General features: G+C 32.2%; 1 protein-coding gene across 1 annotated transcript; it reads right to left on the bottom strand.

Moving 5' to 3' along the window:
* Positions 1–680: 680 nt before the first annotated feature.
* On the bottom strand, positions 681–14,441 carry LOC133181180 (sodium- and chloride-dependent GABA transporter 1-like). The gene is made up of 14 exons (XM_061315718.1): positions 14,253–14,441; positions 11,297–11,431; positions 7,717–7,855; positions 7,418–7,450; positions 7,095–7,227; positions 6,614–6,832; positions 6,180–6,286; positions 5,977–6,101; positions 5,348–5,451; positions 4,874–5,014; positions 4,469–4,565; positions 4,272–4,351; positions 2,126–2,317; positions 681–1,111 (listed from the first exon to the last, which is right to left on the bottom strand). Exons 1-14 carry the CDS (start codon positions 14,380–14,382, stop codon positions 926–928), a joined length of 1,821 nt encoding a protein of 606 aa, XP_061171702.1. The 5' UTR covers positions 14,383–14,441; the 3' UTR covers positions 681–925.
* Between the last annotated feature and the right edge of the window lie 376 nt (positions 14,442–14,817).

Here is a 14,817-nt window from a genome sequence, read left to right as displayed (position 1 = left end):
AGTTGTCATGAAAAGAGAATAAACAAATTCACTTTGTTTTCAGCATCAGCAACAGAATTTTAACGAAACGAAAAAACCACTTAACAAATTTTTGGGGAAAAAACTGTTGTCTTAAGAAATGGGTCATTAACTTTGTAAGAATTCCAGTTTTAGTGAGCCTCTAAAATTAAGCCCAGACTCGATCATATTGAAGAGTATAAGGTGTAAAAAAAATATTCAGAACAAACAAAATGAAAACCATTATTTTTATTCATAAGCATTTAAGACAACGCAACTGTCAGCTAAATTGAAAAAAAAGACAGCAGATTTCACATAAAATTCATGGACACTTGAATCCTCGGATACATCTCATGATCAGCTCTAGACCTTGAACAATTTAATTGAAAGATTGTTCCTCTGTTCTGGAAGAAATCTTTGTTTTCAGGACGTCATCTTTATTAGCCATTGTTCGACCATATGGTACAAGTACCCGTAAATTGCAACCCGTATTTATAAATCTATACTCTAGATCCGCTTTAAAGGCAACTGTCATTACTTTTGAATTAAGATATCCATAATTTATAATTTCACTGTGAGTATTAATGTATAATTTAAATTTAATAAATTCTATGTATCATATTTTTTTTCATCTGAGAAAAAAGTTCCTGAAGAAAGAACAACAAATTTCGTTTTATGATGAAAGGGGTGTAGTTTTAGCAAAGAAAAACAGTTAGTGTTTTGAAAATTGAAATAAATTCACAAAATTAAAAAGACAAATCTGAAAGTTCGATCGCATAATTGACATATATGGCGTAAATTAAGCCAATGTTTCATTATTTTGATGATAAAGCTTGATGAGATAAACGATTTGTACAGGGAAAAAATAAAAGCTGATAACAAGTATATATTCTCTGATTATGTAACATTGATATCAAAGCCGAAAAAATCATACTTTGGCCAACTCAGAAGTCAGACCAGGGGTATTTACCACAACTTCCGTGTCTATTTTAGACAGAGTGACGTCACTGTTAGATTTTGTAGTTGACGTGTGCGGTGTTTTCCCATACATGTCGTAATCGCAACTGCTGTCTGCTGTCTGTAAACTCTCCGATTTCAATGCTCGTATGCACCTCTGAAAATAAAGCACATGTTGAAATATCACTTTGTTTCAGCTATATGTATACTAAAGAAAAAAACTATGGAACATTCATTCATAAGTATCGTAATGAACTAACATACTTGTATAATTATAATAATTGATCCCGTTTAAACAGAAATAAAGAAATTAACCGCCAATTCACTTTACATATTGAAATAAAATGATTTACTTTTATTCGCAACAAAGTTATAACTATATATCTATGTTTTTGAAAAAGTGATATTGTCCGTAATTTTGCATAGTTTTTAAAATAAATGTAATATGTTTTATCTAGAAATTACTCGGAAAAAATATCACTTATTTCCACGCGTGAGTCGGAGTTCACATGTTACATGAGCATGTTATTTCAGGCATACCTTAGAACGCCTTCTCGACCTATACGTTCTTGACGGACCACTCGAATGTCACTTGAATTTTTTTTTTTTTTTTTTTTTTTTTTTTTTTGGTTGTTTTTTCCGGGGGAGGGTATTTCTAACTAAATGTATTTGCGTATACAGAGTCGTCCTTCAAGACCGACATATTGTTTTGATTCCAAATACAAAACTAAAGCTCTATAGAGGTTGCCAAATTTTAATTTTAATTAATTTATTTTTCTTTTTTATCCAATGAGATCGTAGGTTTTAAATTATTTTCAGGAGTTCGACTGTTAGCGCTTTCAGTACTTCGATGTTTCCTTATGCAAACGCAAATGATGAGGCTTGATCCTTGGATGATAATACAATTAAACCATTTTAATATGATAAACGGTATTTTCATTAGTTTAATTTGTCAGAACAGAAGGAAAAAAATTGTGACAAGTATTTACTCAATCGAAATAAACTCAAAGTTACGGACCATTACACTTGAAAACTAATTGGACATTTTATATATATATATATATATATATATATATATATATATATATATATATATATATATATATATATATATATATATATATATATACATATATATGATCAAACTTTCCACACAAAAAAATGTAAGTACTTCTTTGAATGAGCCTTTTTCGGTGTAGACAGCATGAAAAGCACCAACAATGAAACCTAAAACGATTGGTCCAATAGCTATGAACCATCCCAAACACTGTCCACCTTCGTCTGCCTTATTGTTCGCGCGTGGGTCACTAGTGGTGGCTGGGTAGGGGTACACGTAAACAGCAAAATAGTAAATTAACATAGCCTACAAATATCAAATCAAAGATCTAAGCATCAACTTAATTTGTATAATGGTAAATTTACTGTTCGATGTAAAGTACTGTACATGTAGCATATATATGTGGTAATATATCAAAATTATATTTTTATAAACATTTATTATTATTATTAATTATATAAACATTATAACACAAAAAAGAAAAAGGAAACTGCAGAAATAATAGAGCGACTAGAATCTGTTCATACGAACACACAATAAAACAGAATAATCAGATATTCGTGAACACATCAAAGTATTACATGTATGTCGGTATACTGTTCACGAAAATATAATAAATATCCGTGTATAAATGATGCTAATGAAAAACAAAAATAGTATACCACTAACGGCTACAAAATGTGGTCTTCAAAATAGCAAACACATAATTTATTTATTTTAAAAGCATGTTGCAAAAAGCTTAGACAAAACACAAGAAGAGTACAATGTATGTTTACAAAAACATAGAAATAGTACATCGGTAAGAAGTGAAAGAAAGGTTTAAGAAAATATCAAAATAGTACATCGCTAAATGCTGCAAAAGTGTTTACGTATACACTAAAATAGTATATTTATTTGCATATCAAGGCATTGAAACATGCACATTCACAAATAGTATATCAGCATATAGATAACAAATATGTACTAAATTAGTAAATCAACATAAATATTAGTATTCACAAAGAATATATAGGCTATATCATGGACATAAACATAAAGTACGGTATAAGCATGTGAACGGTGAAATAGTTTGTTGGCAAATGCTACAGAAAATATTTCCTTGTGCATTTGAAAAGGGTTAAGGTAAATGAAATGAAATAGATATAAACTTGAAGGTAAAAGATATTCACGAAACGCAGAATTATGAATATGTAATCATTTTTCGTCACTTTAAAATATATTTTTAAAACAAATATACTTTTCATACTATAATGTTACTAACTAGGATAACGGTTGGCAAAGTCGAGTATTGACGATTAGGTGTCAGTCACGAAGCATCCGAATTTTTCTCAAATGAGGATTAAGTTGCTTTTCAATATCTTTTGATTAGTGCTAAAGGGAATGAACTAAAAAAAAAAAAATCAGACCATCGTTAAAAATATGTTTGCTTGTCCTCATGCGACAAAAAAAAAATTTGGTAGGTAGGCGAAAGATTTTTTTTTCTGAAGTTTTCAACATCACTGCTTAAGAATACTTAACACAAACAAAAATTTGATGCCTGGAATGATATATATTTTTTGACTGATTTTGATTAGAAATGACATAAAAAATATAAAGAAATCGTAAGTTTTCTATGATGCTTAGATATGTGACTTTGTGTTGCTTTCTATATAATTCTATACAATATTTTGCACATATTTTAACCTTATGATAAAATCTGACAAAATTCTCCCACTTGACCTGGCAAACATTATTAAGGTTACCTATTTGAATATAAATCTATGAGAAATATTGCTGATTTCTGGAAAAAAAATTGTTTGTGTTATTTATCCTTAATTTTCGAAATTTGTTGAAATGAAAATAGTTGTTGACGGGATGAGAAAATTCCGGAATGAATAAAATAAAATTATGATTGTTTCCTGGTAGTTTGCATGAAGCTCTAATTTTGGCCATTTTAAGTTAGTCGGTCGGAAGAGGACAAATATACATTTTTTTCTAAAGATGGCCTCAGCCAAAGAAGTACTTGATTACTGATCGGGAAACGCAAAACTCAAATGTATATTGTCTATAATAACGAAAGCAGCGAATTATAGTAAACAAAACCAAACAAGTGGAAAGAATTATGAGATTAAGACTTTAAAAGGACAATTAAGTCGCAAAAATCTTAATTATTAATTTCAGCTGCCACTGTCATAAGTACTGCATTTAAAATGACATAATTGCAAGAATTTTGCTATAATTCTATATAACAAGTAACTGCATAACCTGACTATATACCTACCGCTATTACCAGGGAGGACAATCCATGCCAAAGACTCATCAGCGCTCGCTCCAACAGTAAATACACCAGATTCTGCTTAACTATGCAGGGTGATAGAAGTTGATTTGGTCAGTACTAGTAAACTAGACTTGAATGGAATTTGTTGAGTGATTTTTACTGATATATTAGTTGTGTCTAAAAGAATGTACGTTACTCACTGTATCCGATGACTGTAGGGACGATACTGACAATGATCACGGTGAAGATAAGACGATCCAGATAACTACTGACCAACATGTAGAGGTACACACCGCCCTGATAAAACAATATTCATACAAATCTCCCAAAGAAACTGATATTCAATTGTTCTGTATTTTGAATTTTACTTGTGTATTTCTCAGTCAAGCTTAAAAGTGTTTCAAATACTATAGAATTATATATATGCCATTTTTTTTATACCGAGCCTTTTCTGCAGATATCAAAATTAACACTATAGCTTTGTGACCAAAAACCTTCAATTAACTTAAACAGTATAATATGACAATAATTTCTTGAAGGTAATTGAATATTTCAAAATACTAGTATTACATTGTTTATATTCAGTCAGCCAAATAACCCAATACCTGAAAACAGTACGGAATACAGAACACAAAGGAGAGAAAACATAATATTGCCACTAAAATGGACCTCTTCCTGAAGAATTGCAGGAGAAACGCAGGAAATGACGTCAAAAGAGCATCCCACACAACCAGCAGATGTAACGTCTAAATTAGGGAACAAAAGTATCAGTTATTAATAGTTAAATTGGTTTTACGCACAAACAGAGGAGAGAAGAAATTCAATATAATCTCCATATTTCATACATTATTAAAACTCCCAAATCACTCATGTATATCGTACTTTCGCAGTTTTGAAATTCTTGCAAACCATCTAACATAATTTGCGATTCCAGTAAGAAGTCACTGAAACATGACCTTTGTATATTTTGCAATTTTATTATTTTTACGATTTGAATATACACACTGTACATGTACCACAAAAATTAGAAAACAGAATATAATATATTAGTCATGATATAACATGTAGTACTTTCATACCATATGAAGTATTCCAAACAGATAGATTCCAAGATACAAACACAGAGCAATTCCAGGTACGTGGCGAATTTTACCAAACATTCCAAGAAGGAGGAGATCAAGACCTATAAGAAACCAGAAGACAAAATACCGGATTATTTTAGTTCGTTTGTTTATTAAAACTAAAGCATTAAAGACAATCTATAACTACATGTCAGCACTCCAACCTAGCAGTCAGGGATTAAAGTGGAACATTTTTTTAAATCACAAACTTTAACTTTGTTTTAATTGTCAATTTCTTTTATTCTCCAATCTCCCTTTTGGGGCCATTAATTTCATGATAAAGTTAGCAGCACATATAGTAATCACGAGTTTTTCCTGAAATGTTAAGAAGTTCTCTGGATGGCCAAAAAACCTATCATGCAAATGACAGTTATTTACAGCAGCGTGCAATGCGCTAAATTTAAAAATTAAAGCATTACTAATTGAGTGGTTTTATAAACATATTCTGCCTTGTACAGAATCTTTGACATCCTGCTCTTCTAGATACGAAAATTAACCACCTCGACAATTACAAAATGAGACACGTAAGATGTTATAAAATCTCTATGTATCATGGGATAATGTGATAAAGTGAGTAGGATTTATACCTGGCTTTAGTCTCTCTCCATACTCAAACATGCCATAACCTGAATTGGTTGAAATGTAAGGAATAGATGCTATACCAAATACCACAGGAAACAGACCATACACAACCAATAAAACCACGTTGGCACTGGGAAAAAATTAAAAGTTGGGTATCATTTCATGTCGTTTTTAAAATCTTTTTTTAATCTATAAAATGATTAACTACCGAACAATTGTGTCTTGTTTGTTGTAGAGATGAGCCCCTAAGGTTGGTATGACTCCAGACCAAAGTCCCAGTGAATAGATATGAAGAAGCAGCGAATTCATCCATGGCTGAGAAAAATAAAGTCATGTAAGCTAACTAACTGTAAAGTTACATTTGTTATCTTACCAATACTGTAAAGCATTATTTATTAGTGAATCGAAATTTGAAAAATAATATTAGAGATTAAGACTTCCTGTTTCATAAACATTTTTAACTCTTTAACTTTTTTCGAGAACAAAAATATCCGCGAGCTGGATTCAATCGATGATCTCGTGGATATTTCTTGCACGCATATAAAAGTTCCATTTCATATGTGAAATATGACTAGAGTGTCAAAGAAAGTGAAATATATATTTTTTCCGATTGTCGTGGTCTCAACTTATCCGATTCCTTGCCTGAGGTGAGTAGAGTTTGCTGAGAGAAATGTTCCAGACAGGAAGTTCCTTTTCTATTTCCTCTTCGTTGAGGTCTCTTTCGTGGTATGTCAAGGTTCCATTAATGATTTCCAGTCTACTGAATTTCTCTGAGGGGGCACCAGGGAGAGGAACCACCCAGCCATAGATGAGGGTCACCAGTAAGAGAGAAAGTGCTGTAGGCACTACGACACAGGCTAGCTAAAGTAGAAATGTAAAACGAAAATAAACATAAACGTATACTTTGGAATTTTGAGAAGTCCTTTAATCTTAAAAAAGTCCCCAAAAGTAACATCTTTGCAATTACTACATTAATGAATTCACTATTTTCTTGTTATTTCTCTATTACAATTTACATTTTTCGATTGTTATTAATTTTTAATTTTCTTTTACGCTATATCCTTGTCACTTCAAGATAAATATTGTACAAAAGGTTCATTATGATGAAATAAGGTAATTTCACCTTTGCAATGAAAGATGGTTCCTTTATGGTTAACAGGTATACTATAAACCACGTGATCAGTAGAGCCAGTGCTATATACCACACCAAATGTCCTCCCTCTGAGAGACCATCAGATATCTGCAGAAATTTCTGCCTGAGAAAATGGAACCAGTTTAGAGCAGGAGGGTATGAATTATTAACAGTTACATGTATTATTAACAGTTATAGCCGTCGAAAAATGGCTGAAATATTGCCGACTCGGCGTCAAACAGTAATAAATCAATCAATCATTGACAGTTACAGAGAATGATATTATTTTATTAATTTCAACATTCAAATCTTACTTGAAAAATACTATGGGCATCTGGTGTCCAGACCTGACACAAAAAAAATCCATATGTTAGAGAAAAGAGGAAGTAAAGTTGTTCAAAACATTGTGTAAAATATCTAGGTAATATCCTATCGCCCAGGTTTCCTGGAACTTGGTGTCAATTTATGCAAGAAGAAAATACATGTATATTAAGCCGTTGTAAGGAGCAATTTTTAAACCTTCACTCTGCTTTTTGACTCTAGAGGGTATCATTTCCAATAAATTATCTTTTGGAAAATTTACACGTCAATTTTGTGACTTCACAAAACTCACCTCTCCCAGTGATTTGGATGCGTGGAATCATCATAGGGAAATACAAATGATGCGAAGGCGTAGTATAGACAATAACTGAGTTCTAAGCTTCCAGTCAGGCACCTGATGTAGGAAAAAATCAGTATCGCAATGGCACAACCTGTAGATGAAGAAAGGTGAAGATAACGAACCGTGATCGATCTCATAAATCCGGTAATTACTACAAAACTTGAACAGGACAAACACTCGAACCCACGGAAACATCAGAGGTGGGATCAACAGACAAGCTTCTAATACAGCATGTAAATAAACAAAATAAATACAACATGTCTACAGAGCAAGAGAAAAGAACATGAATTAAGACAAAAAAATGAATTAAGACAAAAAAAGAAAAAGAAAAATTAAATTTAAAAACAAAAACCTCTAAATTCTTCCAAAATTTGCATGTACAATACATAGCCTATAAGACGGTCATATTATAAATAGGTAGAAATAGTTTTCCTAAAAGAAATTTTTAACGATAATTATACTTTTATGACTATCAAATTAATAACCAACAAAACGGGTATTTTGCAACCTGCACAAAACCGACCAAGTACAAAGCAACCTGCATATAATCAACAGTACAGATAAGAAAATAGGCTTAGTTAATAGTTTTTCAAGTACAAATCATGTCAGCACAAAATTCCCTAAAAACTGTATGTGCTGCAATTTCTTTTCGTAAGAACGAATGTTAGGCGAAGCTGTAGTACAAAAATAGAATTTTAATGATTATGATACCAAGGAAAAATTTTCATAAATGATTGAACATTATCTTATCAAAGCTGAAACGCCATTGTGATTATTATGTACGGATCTGTCGATCTCAGTAGTGCGGTTAAATGACTATAGGCAAGCCATTATTTAATTATTCCTATTGATTTTAGCGGGTTTTTGATTTACTAATGTGAAAGCAGGATAAGGAATCTCAACATTTGCGCATAAAAATCAATAGCACATTTTAAAATGCAAGTGAGCATCAAACTGCATACAAATGATTAAGTTTGCATGAGTCTTTCTTTTGCCAAATATTTGATTCATAGAACCAAGGTAAAACTGGTTTTGCAGCTTATTGTTCAATCCTAGCAAAAAGATTAAGGATAGTATAATTGTTATTTAATAATTTTTTGTATTTTGTAGACAACACATAAATTTGATTTCATAACATCTGAATTTTGAAAAAAAGATGTAAGGTTATATCTAATTTCTGGGTTTTTAAAGATATAAATAATTTTATGCCTCCTCTTTCCCTACCTACACAAAATTAGACAAACTCACATGTGTGTTGAAAAAATGTTTATTGATCAAAATATGATAATATTCTGATCAAATCAAATCATAAACTCGTACAAACTTTTAAAATACAGTTCCAGTATAACAAAATGGATTTCACAATGTAAATATGCAAATTAGAGTTCCATTATACAAATTGGATGGTACAGTGTAAATTTTCAAGTGAAGTTACAGTATTGCAAAGGAGGGATTTGTCAATGTAAAGAAACAATTGTAATCAGAAAACATATCACACATAAAATACAAGAAGTAGAATAATACTCTAATTACATGAAAAGAAACATATGCTCGATATCCACAGACTGCATCACATAATGAATATCTATAAAGCATTTATATACATAATGGTTAGTCAATCTGGTAGTGGCAATTTTTGATGCAAAACACTATTTAAGTAAAATTTAAGATGAACCATTTACATAAACACGATAAAGAATAAGGCTGTATTTTAACTTCTGTTTATAGTTGGTTCAGTGACAACTTCCTTAAGTTTATTTCTTCTTCATCTTAGTGGCTTATTTGTAGGCCTAGAACTCTTTAAATGTTTCTCTGCTCCTTTATCAGCCGACCTGTTTTTATATTTTTTATGAATTTACCTGCATATAGTATTCGATACTCGTAAATATGCTCAGATAACGATTAATTTTTAAACCGAGGGAGGCTACTAACAGATAAGTTGATGTTACAGGGATTTCAACGACTTCGTTTAAGGTCAGCATTTTCTTTCGAAAATTTTATGGTCGTTATAATGACCTTGTAAGCAGACGTATTTTGGCTGACGTGCTTCATGCCAATTGTTAGGCCTTTGTTTTTACACGGAATATGACCACGGAATGTTTCTGATCACCTGATCAATACATAGGGCTAACGGCGAGTGTGACCGGTCAACAGGAAACCCTTTCCCCTCCTAGGCACCTGATCCCACCTCTGGAATTTCCAGGGGTGTGTGTTTTATGCCCTGTTCACAGATTTGTATTGTTTATATTTTTTTTTTCGAGATCGATCAATGTTCGTTATCTTCAACTTTTCATTCAATCGCCATATAGAAATACTTGCTGAAGTAAAATCAGATTGGTCATCGGTAGAACTTAAAATTGCGGACATACTTCAAAAGCTGCTGAGTGTCTGCCAAATCAATATTGAGATAAGTTACTACATGTACTTTCAAAAAAGAAATTATAAAATGAAATGAACTTTATTCTTCAAAATCTTTATACAATACATAACTTTTTTTTTTTTTAATTATCACTAGATAGATTTTTTTTCATCATCTTGTGAGAAAGTTAATTAAAAACTCCATGATAGAAATGATTGTACTATTAGACGATCTTATGTAAAAGGTGAAGAAAACAAACAGTGATCAATCTCAAAAATCCAGTAAAAAATACTTAGAATCTTGAACAAGGCATAAACACGGACCCTGGAAAACAACAGAGAGGGATAAAGTGCCTAGGAGAAGTATGCATCCCCTGTTGATCGACCAAACTCGCCTGAGCCCTCTGTATTGATCAAGCAAAAGGATTAATCCGTCGTCAAAATCGTATAAAAACAACGACCTAACCATTGGTGAAAACATAAAGTCAAAGTACGACCCAATGATAGGTTATATTTGCAAACAATTTTTTATAACGACCAAAGAATTTCCGAAATGCTGAGTTAAATGGGATAATGGAAAATCCTGTAACATCAACTTAATTGTCAGTAGATTGCCTCTGTTTAAAAATTGATCGTACTCAGATCTGCTCCAGAGTATCAGATCAACACCGCATGCAGGTGACTGTGGAATATTACTGCTTGAATAGGGAAATTATGTTGACGATGGAAAAGATGAAGTCACCCGTTTTTCATTTCGGTCAGTTGTTAGTTGGCCATTAACTATAGTCAGTAAAATATACAAATATGAAGCAGAGGTGTGCTGTCCTTTTTTGGAGTTCACTGGAATATATCATGTTGACATTTGAATGAGAATTATTAATGTTTAGTAATAAAACGTCGTCGATATATCGAAAAGTTGAATTGAAAGCCACAGCAAAAATTTCTTTTTCTCTTGTAGAAGTTCTTGAATATATTCTGCTTTATAAGAATATAAAAACAGGTCGGCTGATAAAGGAGCACGGAAACATTTAAAGAGTTCTTTGCCTACAAATAAGCTGCTACGACGAAGAAGAAATACTATTCATCGTTGAAGATCAAATATGACCTTAAATTACAGTATTAAGGTAGGGTTTCGTGTTGTGATTTCTGCTGGGAAGCAATAGTGTAAATTTACCTTTAAGGATAGGCACTAATAGGCTGAAGATTCCAAAGATGTTCTGTCGGTAGATAGCACCAAGCTTCATCTGAACATAACATACTGGCACACAGAATGACAACAACATAATGTAATGAGCCAGCAGGAATGTCACTAGAAAGAGAAAACACATTTTTGCATGACTACATTGCTTATTTAAGAACTCGTTATTTCGTTTATCATTATTACTTGTTGAATTCTTTTTACTGTGTAATGTTGAGGATTCAATCAAAATACGGGCAGTTATCTTGCTCAAAAGTCCAATTAAACAGTACTAATCGAGAGCAGAGCAAATACGGTCGTCTGAAAACATCAGAGGTGGGATCAGGTACCATGTAAGCATCCCCTGTCGAGTGGGCACAACGCCATGAGCCCTTAGTCATAATCGGGTAAACGGGCTTATCCGTAGACAATTCAGATGAAAATAATGGCCTAACATTTTGTATTAGAAATACGTTAGTCAACACTCGACTTAATGACAGGTTGTAATTGAAAACAAGGTCATTATATTGATCATAGAATCTGCAAAATGATGACTTTCAACGAGATTGTTACTAAATTTGTTACATCAACTTATTTGTCAGTAGCCTGTCTCAATTTAGAAATTGTCCAGTATGTTTCCGGGTTCATTATTATTAAAAATATTATGAATATACACTATTTTATCAATGAAAATGCACATCTTAAAGAGTATTCAAATGCTGTTGCATCAAAGACTTGACCAAAAAGCAATGTACACTTTATGCATAAAATGGCTCCGTAGATATACCGATTTATTGACAAACACATTAGCTATAACATTATTATAAATTAAGTAGAGACGTAGTGATTAATTTCCCACAACAAAGATTCCTCTGTAAGTCAAAGTATCGTAAAATGGGTTTTGTTTTCGATGTTCTTGAATTTTGCAGAGAAAAGGTGTATTTGAGTATCTTTAGTAAAGAATTAAAATTTAAGCAAACACCTTGGTCCCCAGAATAAAACACGTTAAACATGTTAAAAACAGTTCTAACATTATATAATTGCACACTTTTGATCAGAGGTTGTGCATTATAGTAAATATTGAAAACAAAAGCGTAAACTTTTGGTCATTTTTTGAAGAAATTCTCAGGATATGGGAATAAATCCAGCTCTGGAATTTCCGGGGGTCCGTGTTTTATGCCCTGTTAACAGATTTGTATTGTAAGTAGTTTTTTAATTTACAATTTTTATCAATTTTTTGTTATCTTCGCTTTTTTATTAACATTATATACATTTTTAAATATTGTTCTGTAATTTACCGCTAAAAATTGGATGGAACGTCCAGTTGTAACCGGAATTTTAAAAGTTTTTCAAGTTTGAATGAATGTGGAAGTCACTTCAATATTTTTTTTCAAAAAAAACTTACATGTATTTGTTTCTAGTATTCCAACTAATTATGTTCCCCAAACGAAGTTTGGGAACATATTGTTTTTACTCTGTTTCTTCTTCTTCTTATTATTATTATTTTTCTTCCTGGGTACTTTTTTGTCCGTGAGTGATCTCCGAAACTACACATCCGATTGAGGTGAAACCTTTTTAGGGTTACTAGGCATGTTATGTAGATTTGCGGAACGAAGGTCATTTTGCGCGCACGCGCATGCACCTGCGTGCGCGTGCAATGCGTAAAATGACCAATATACTTGAAATAGCTGTAACTTTTATATTTTTTGATGAAATGCTTTGATACTCAGAATATAAGGATATATTAAAAGTATGAACAAGATGACATGGTCAACATGCACATGCATGCACGTGCGCGCACGCGCGAAGCGTAAAATGACCAATTTACTTGATATAGTTGTAACTTTGAAACTTTTTGATGAAATGCTTTGATACTCAAAATATTTGTATGTATTTAAAGTGTAGACAAGGCGACATGATCATCATGCACATGCATGCATATGCATGCACGTGCGCGCGCGTGCAATGTGTTAAATGACCAATTTACTTAATATAGCCGTACTTTTTATATTTTTTGATGAAAAGCTTTGATATTAAAAATATACAGATATATTAAAAGTGTAGACAAGATGATGTGGCCATCATGCACATGCATGCACATGCGCGCGCGTGCAATGTGTTTAATGACCAATATACTTAATATAGCCGTAACTTTTATATTTTTTTATGAAAAGCTTTGATACTAAGAATAAACAGACATATCATAAGTGTAGACAAAATGGCATGGTCATTATGAACATGCATACAGGTGCGCGTGCGCGCAATGCTAAGATGACCAATATACTTGATATAGCCGGAACTTATATATTTTTTGATGAAATGTTTTGATACTGAGAATATAAAGATGCATTTATAGTACAGACGGAATGATGTTGTCAACCTGCACATGCATGCACGTGCGCGCGCGTGAAATGCGTTAAATGACCAATATATTTAATTGCCTTATTTAATGAAGCTTACAGGAAATAAGACACCAAAAGGGAGTTGGGGAGCGTTTGGGGAACATCTGTAACGGTCCCCGTTACAATTAATACTAGTTTACTTTTCTCTTTGAATCACAGATATATAAATATATTTGGAAAAGAGGAATACTTTAATATTTCACCCTCAATTGAACTGTGTGATCAAAATGATATAAATCAACAAATAAAAGGATTTTATAAATTGACAATTTTATAAATATGTAAGATCACGAATGCATTTACCCAATTATAATAGAAAGTTTGCTTTAATCAAATCAATATTTTTAAAGAGATGTTTTCGTAGCAAGGGTAACACAGTAGCGATTTTAGAAGACAAATTAATTCTGTATCGATCTGGAGACAAGAAATGATTCAGCGATGCTATGACTAAGACTCGGGTCTCTGAAACAAGAGATTCATTATTAATCGCCACAGAATTACTTGTGGAATTTTTTTTTTTCGCCGTCGAATAAATTTATTTTACTACATACCTGAATATTTCACAATATAAAATGGAAGTGAGATGCTGGCGTGTAATCCTATGGAGTAGCAGGAAACCATGGCATACTGAAGCATGTTCCATTTTGATGAGCTTGGTCCGCTCATCAAAGTAGCCTCCATGATCTTTTCTGTCGTTAAAGATAAAAATAGATACTGGAGCTCTGAAGCATATGCGCTGTAATCAGCAAGGTTCCACGAGAATTAAACTCTGTCGCGATGCTTGCTCGAGTTTTATAAATCTGAATTGGAAAATCGAATGCGGTTTCTTTCAATACACTGCATGATGCAAGTTGTCAATATCATAAAAATCTAGATAAAAAATTGAATAAAAATAATTTAAAAGATCAATGAAAATTAGATACGAGAATTAAAATTTCTTTTCAAGAACCATTGTCGCCGGAGGTAGACTGTGGTTATCTTAGGCGTTTGAACATTTTTAAAGGAATGCACATATTGGGGATACACTTGTATCTGAATTCCTAAGATTTAACGAAGCATTATTATTGTCATTTATATAAGATAAAATATATCGTCGCCTCGATTTCTTCCTCATGT

The sequence above is a fragment of the Saccostrea echinata genome, unplaced genomic scaffold (genome assembly GCF_033153115.1).
Source record: "Saccostrea echinata isolate AGI-Se365-2 ecotype Australia unplaced genomic scaffold, CSIRO_AGI_Sech_v1 ptg000008l, whole genome shotgun sequence".
Lineage (NCBI taxonomy): Eukaryota > Metazoa > Mollusca > Bivalvia > Ostreida > Ostreidae > Saccostrea > Saccostrea echinata.
This window is presented reverse-complemented; position numbering and strand designations above follow the sequence as displayed.

Bases quoted from the DNA above. Each gene is read 5' to 3' on its own strand.
- LOC133181180 (XM_061315718.1), bottom strand. From the start codon at position 14,382: ATGGAGGCTACTTTGATGAGCGGACCAAGCTCATCAAAATGGAACATG. The intron at 4,566-4,873 runs GTATTGGGTTAT...TTGTTTTATCAG, and splicing joins GTATTCCGTACTGTTTTCAG to GGCGGTGTGTACCTCTACAT. The intron at 2,318-4,271 runs GTAGGTATATAG...TGATATTTGTAG, and splicing joins TGTCCTCCCTGGTAATAGCG to GCTATGTTAATTTACTATTT.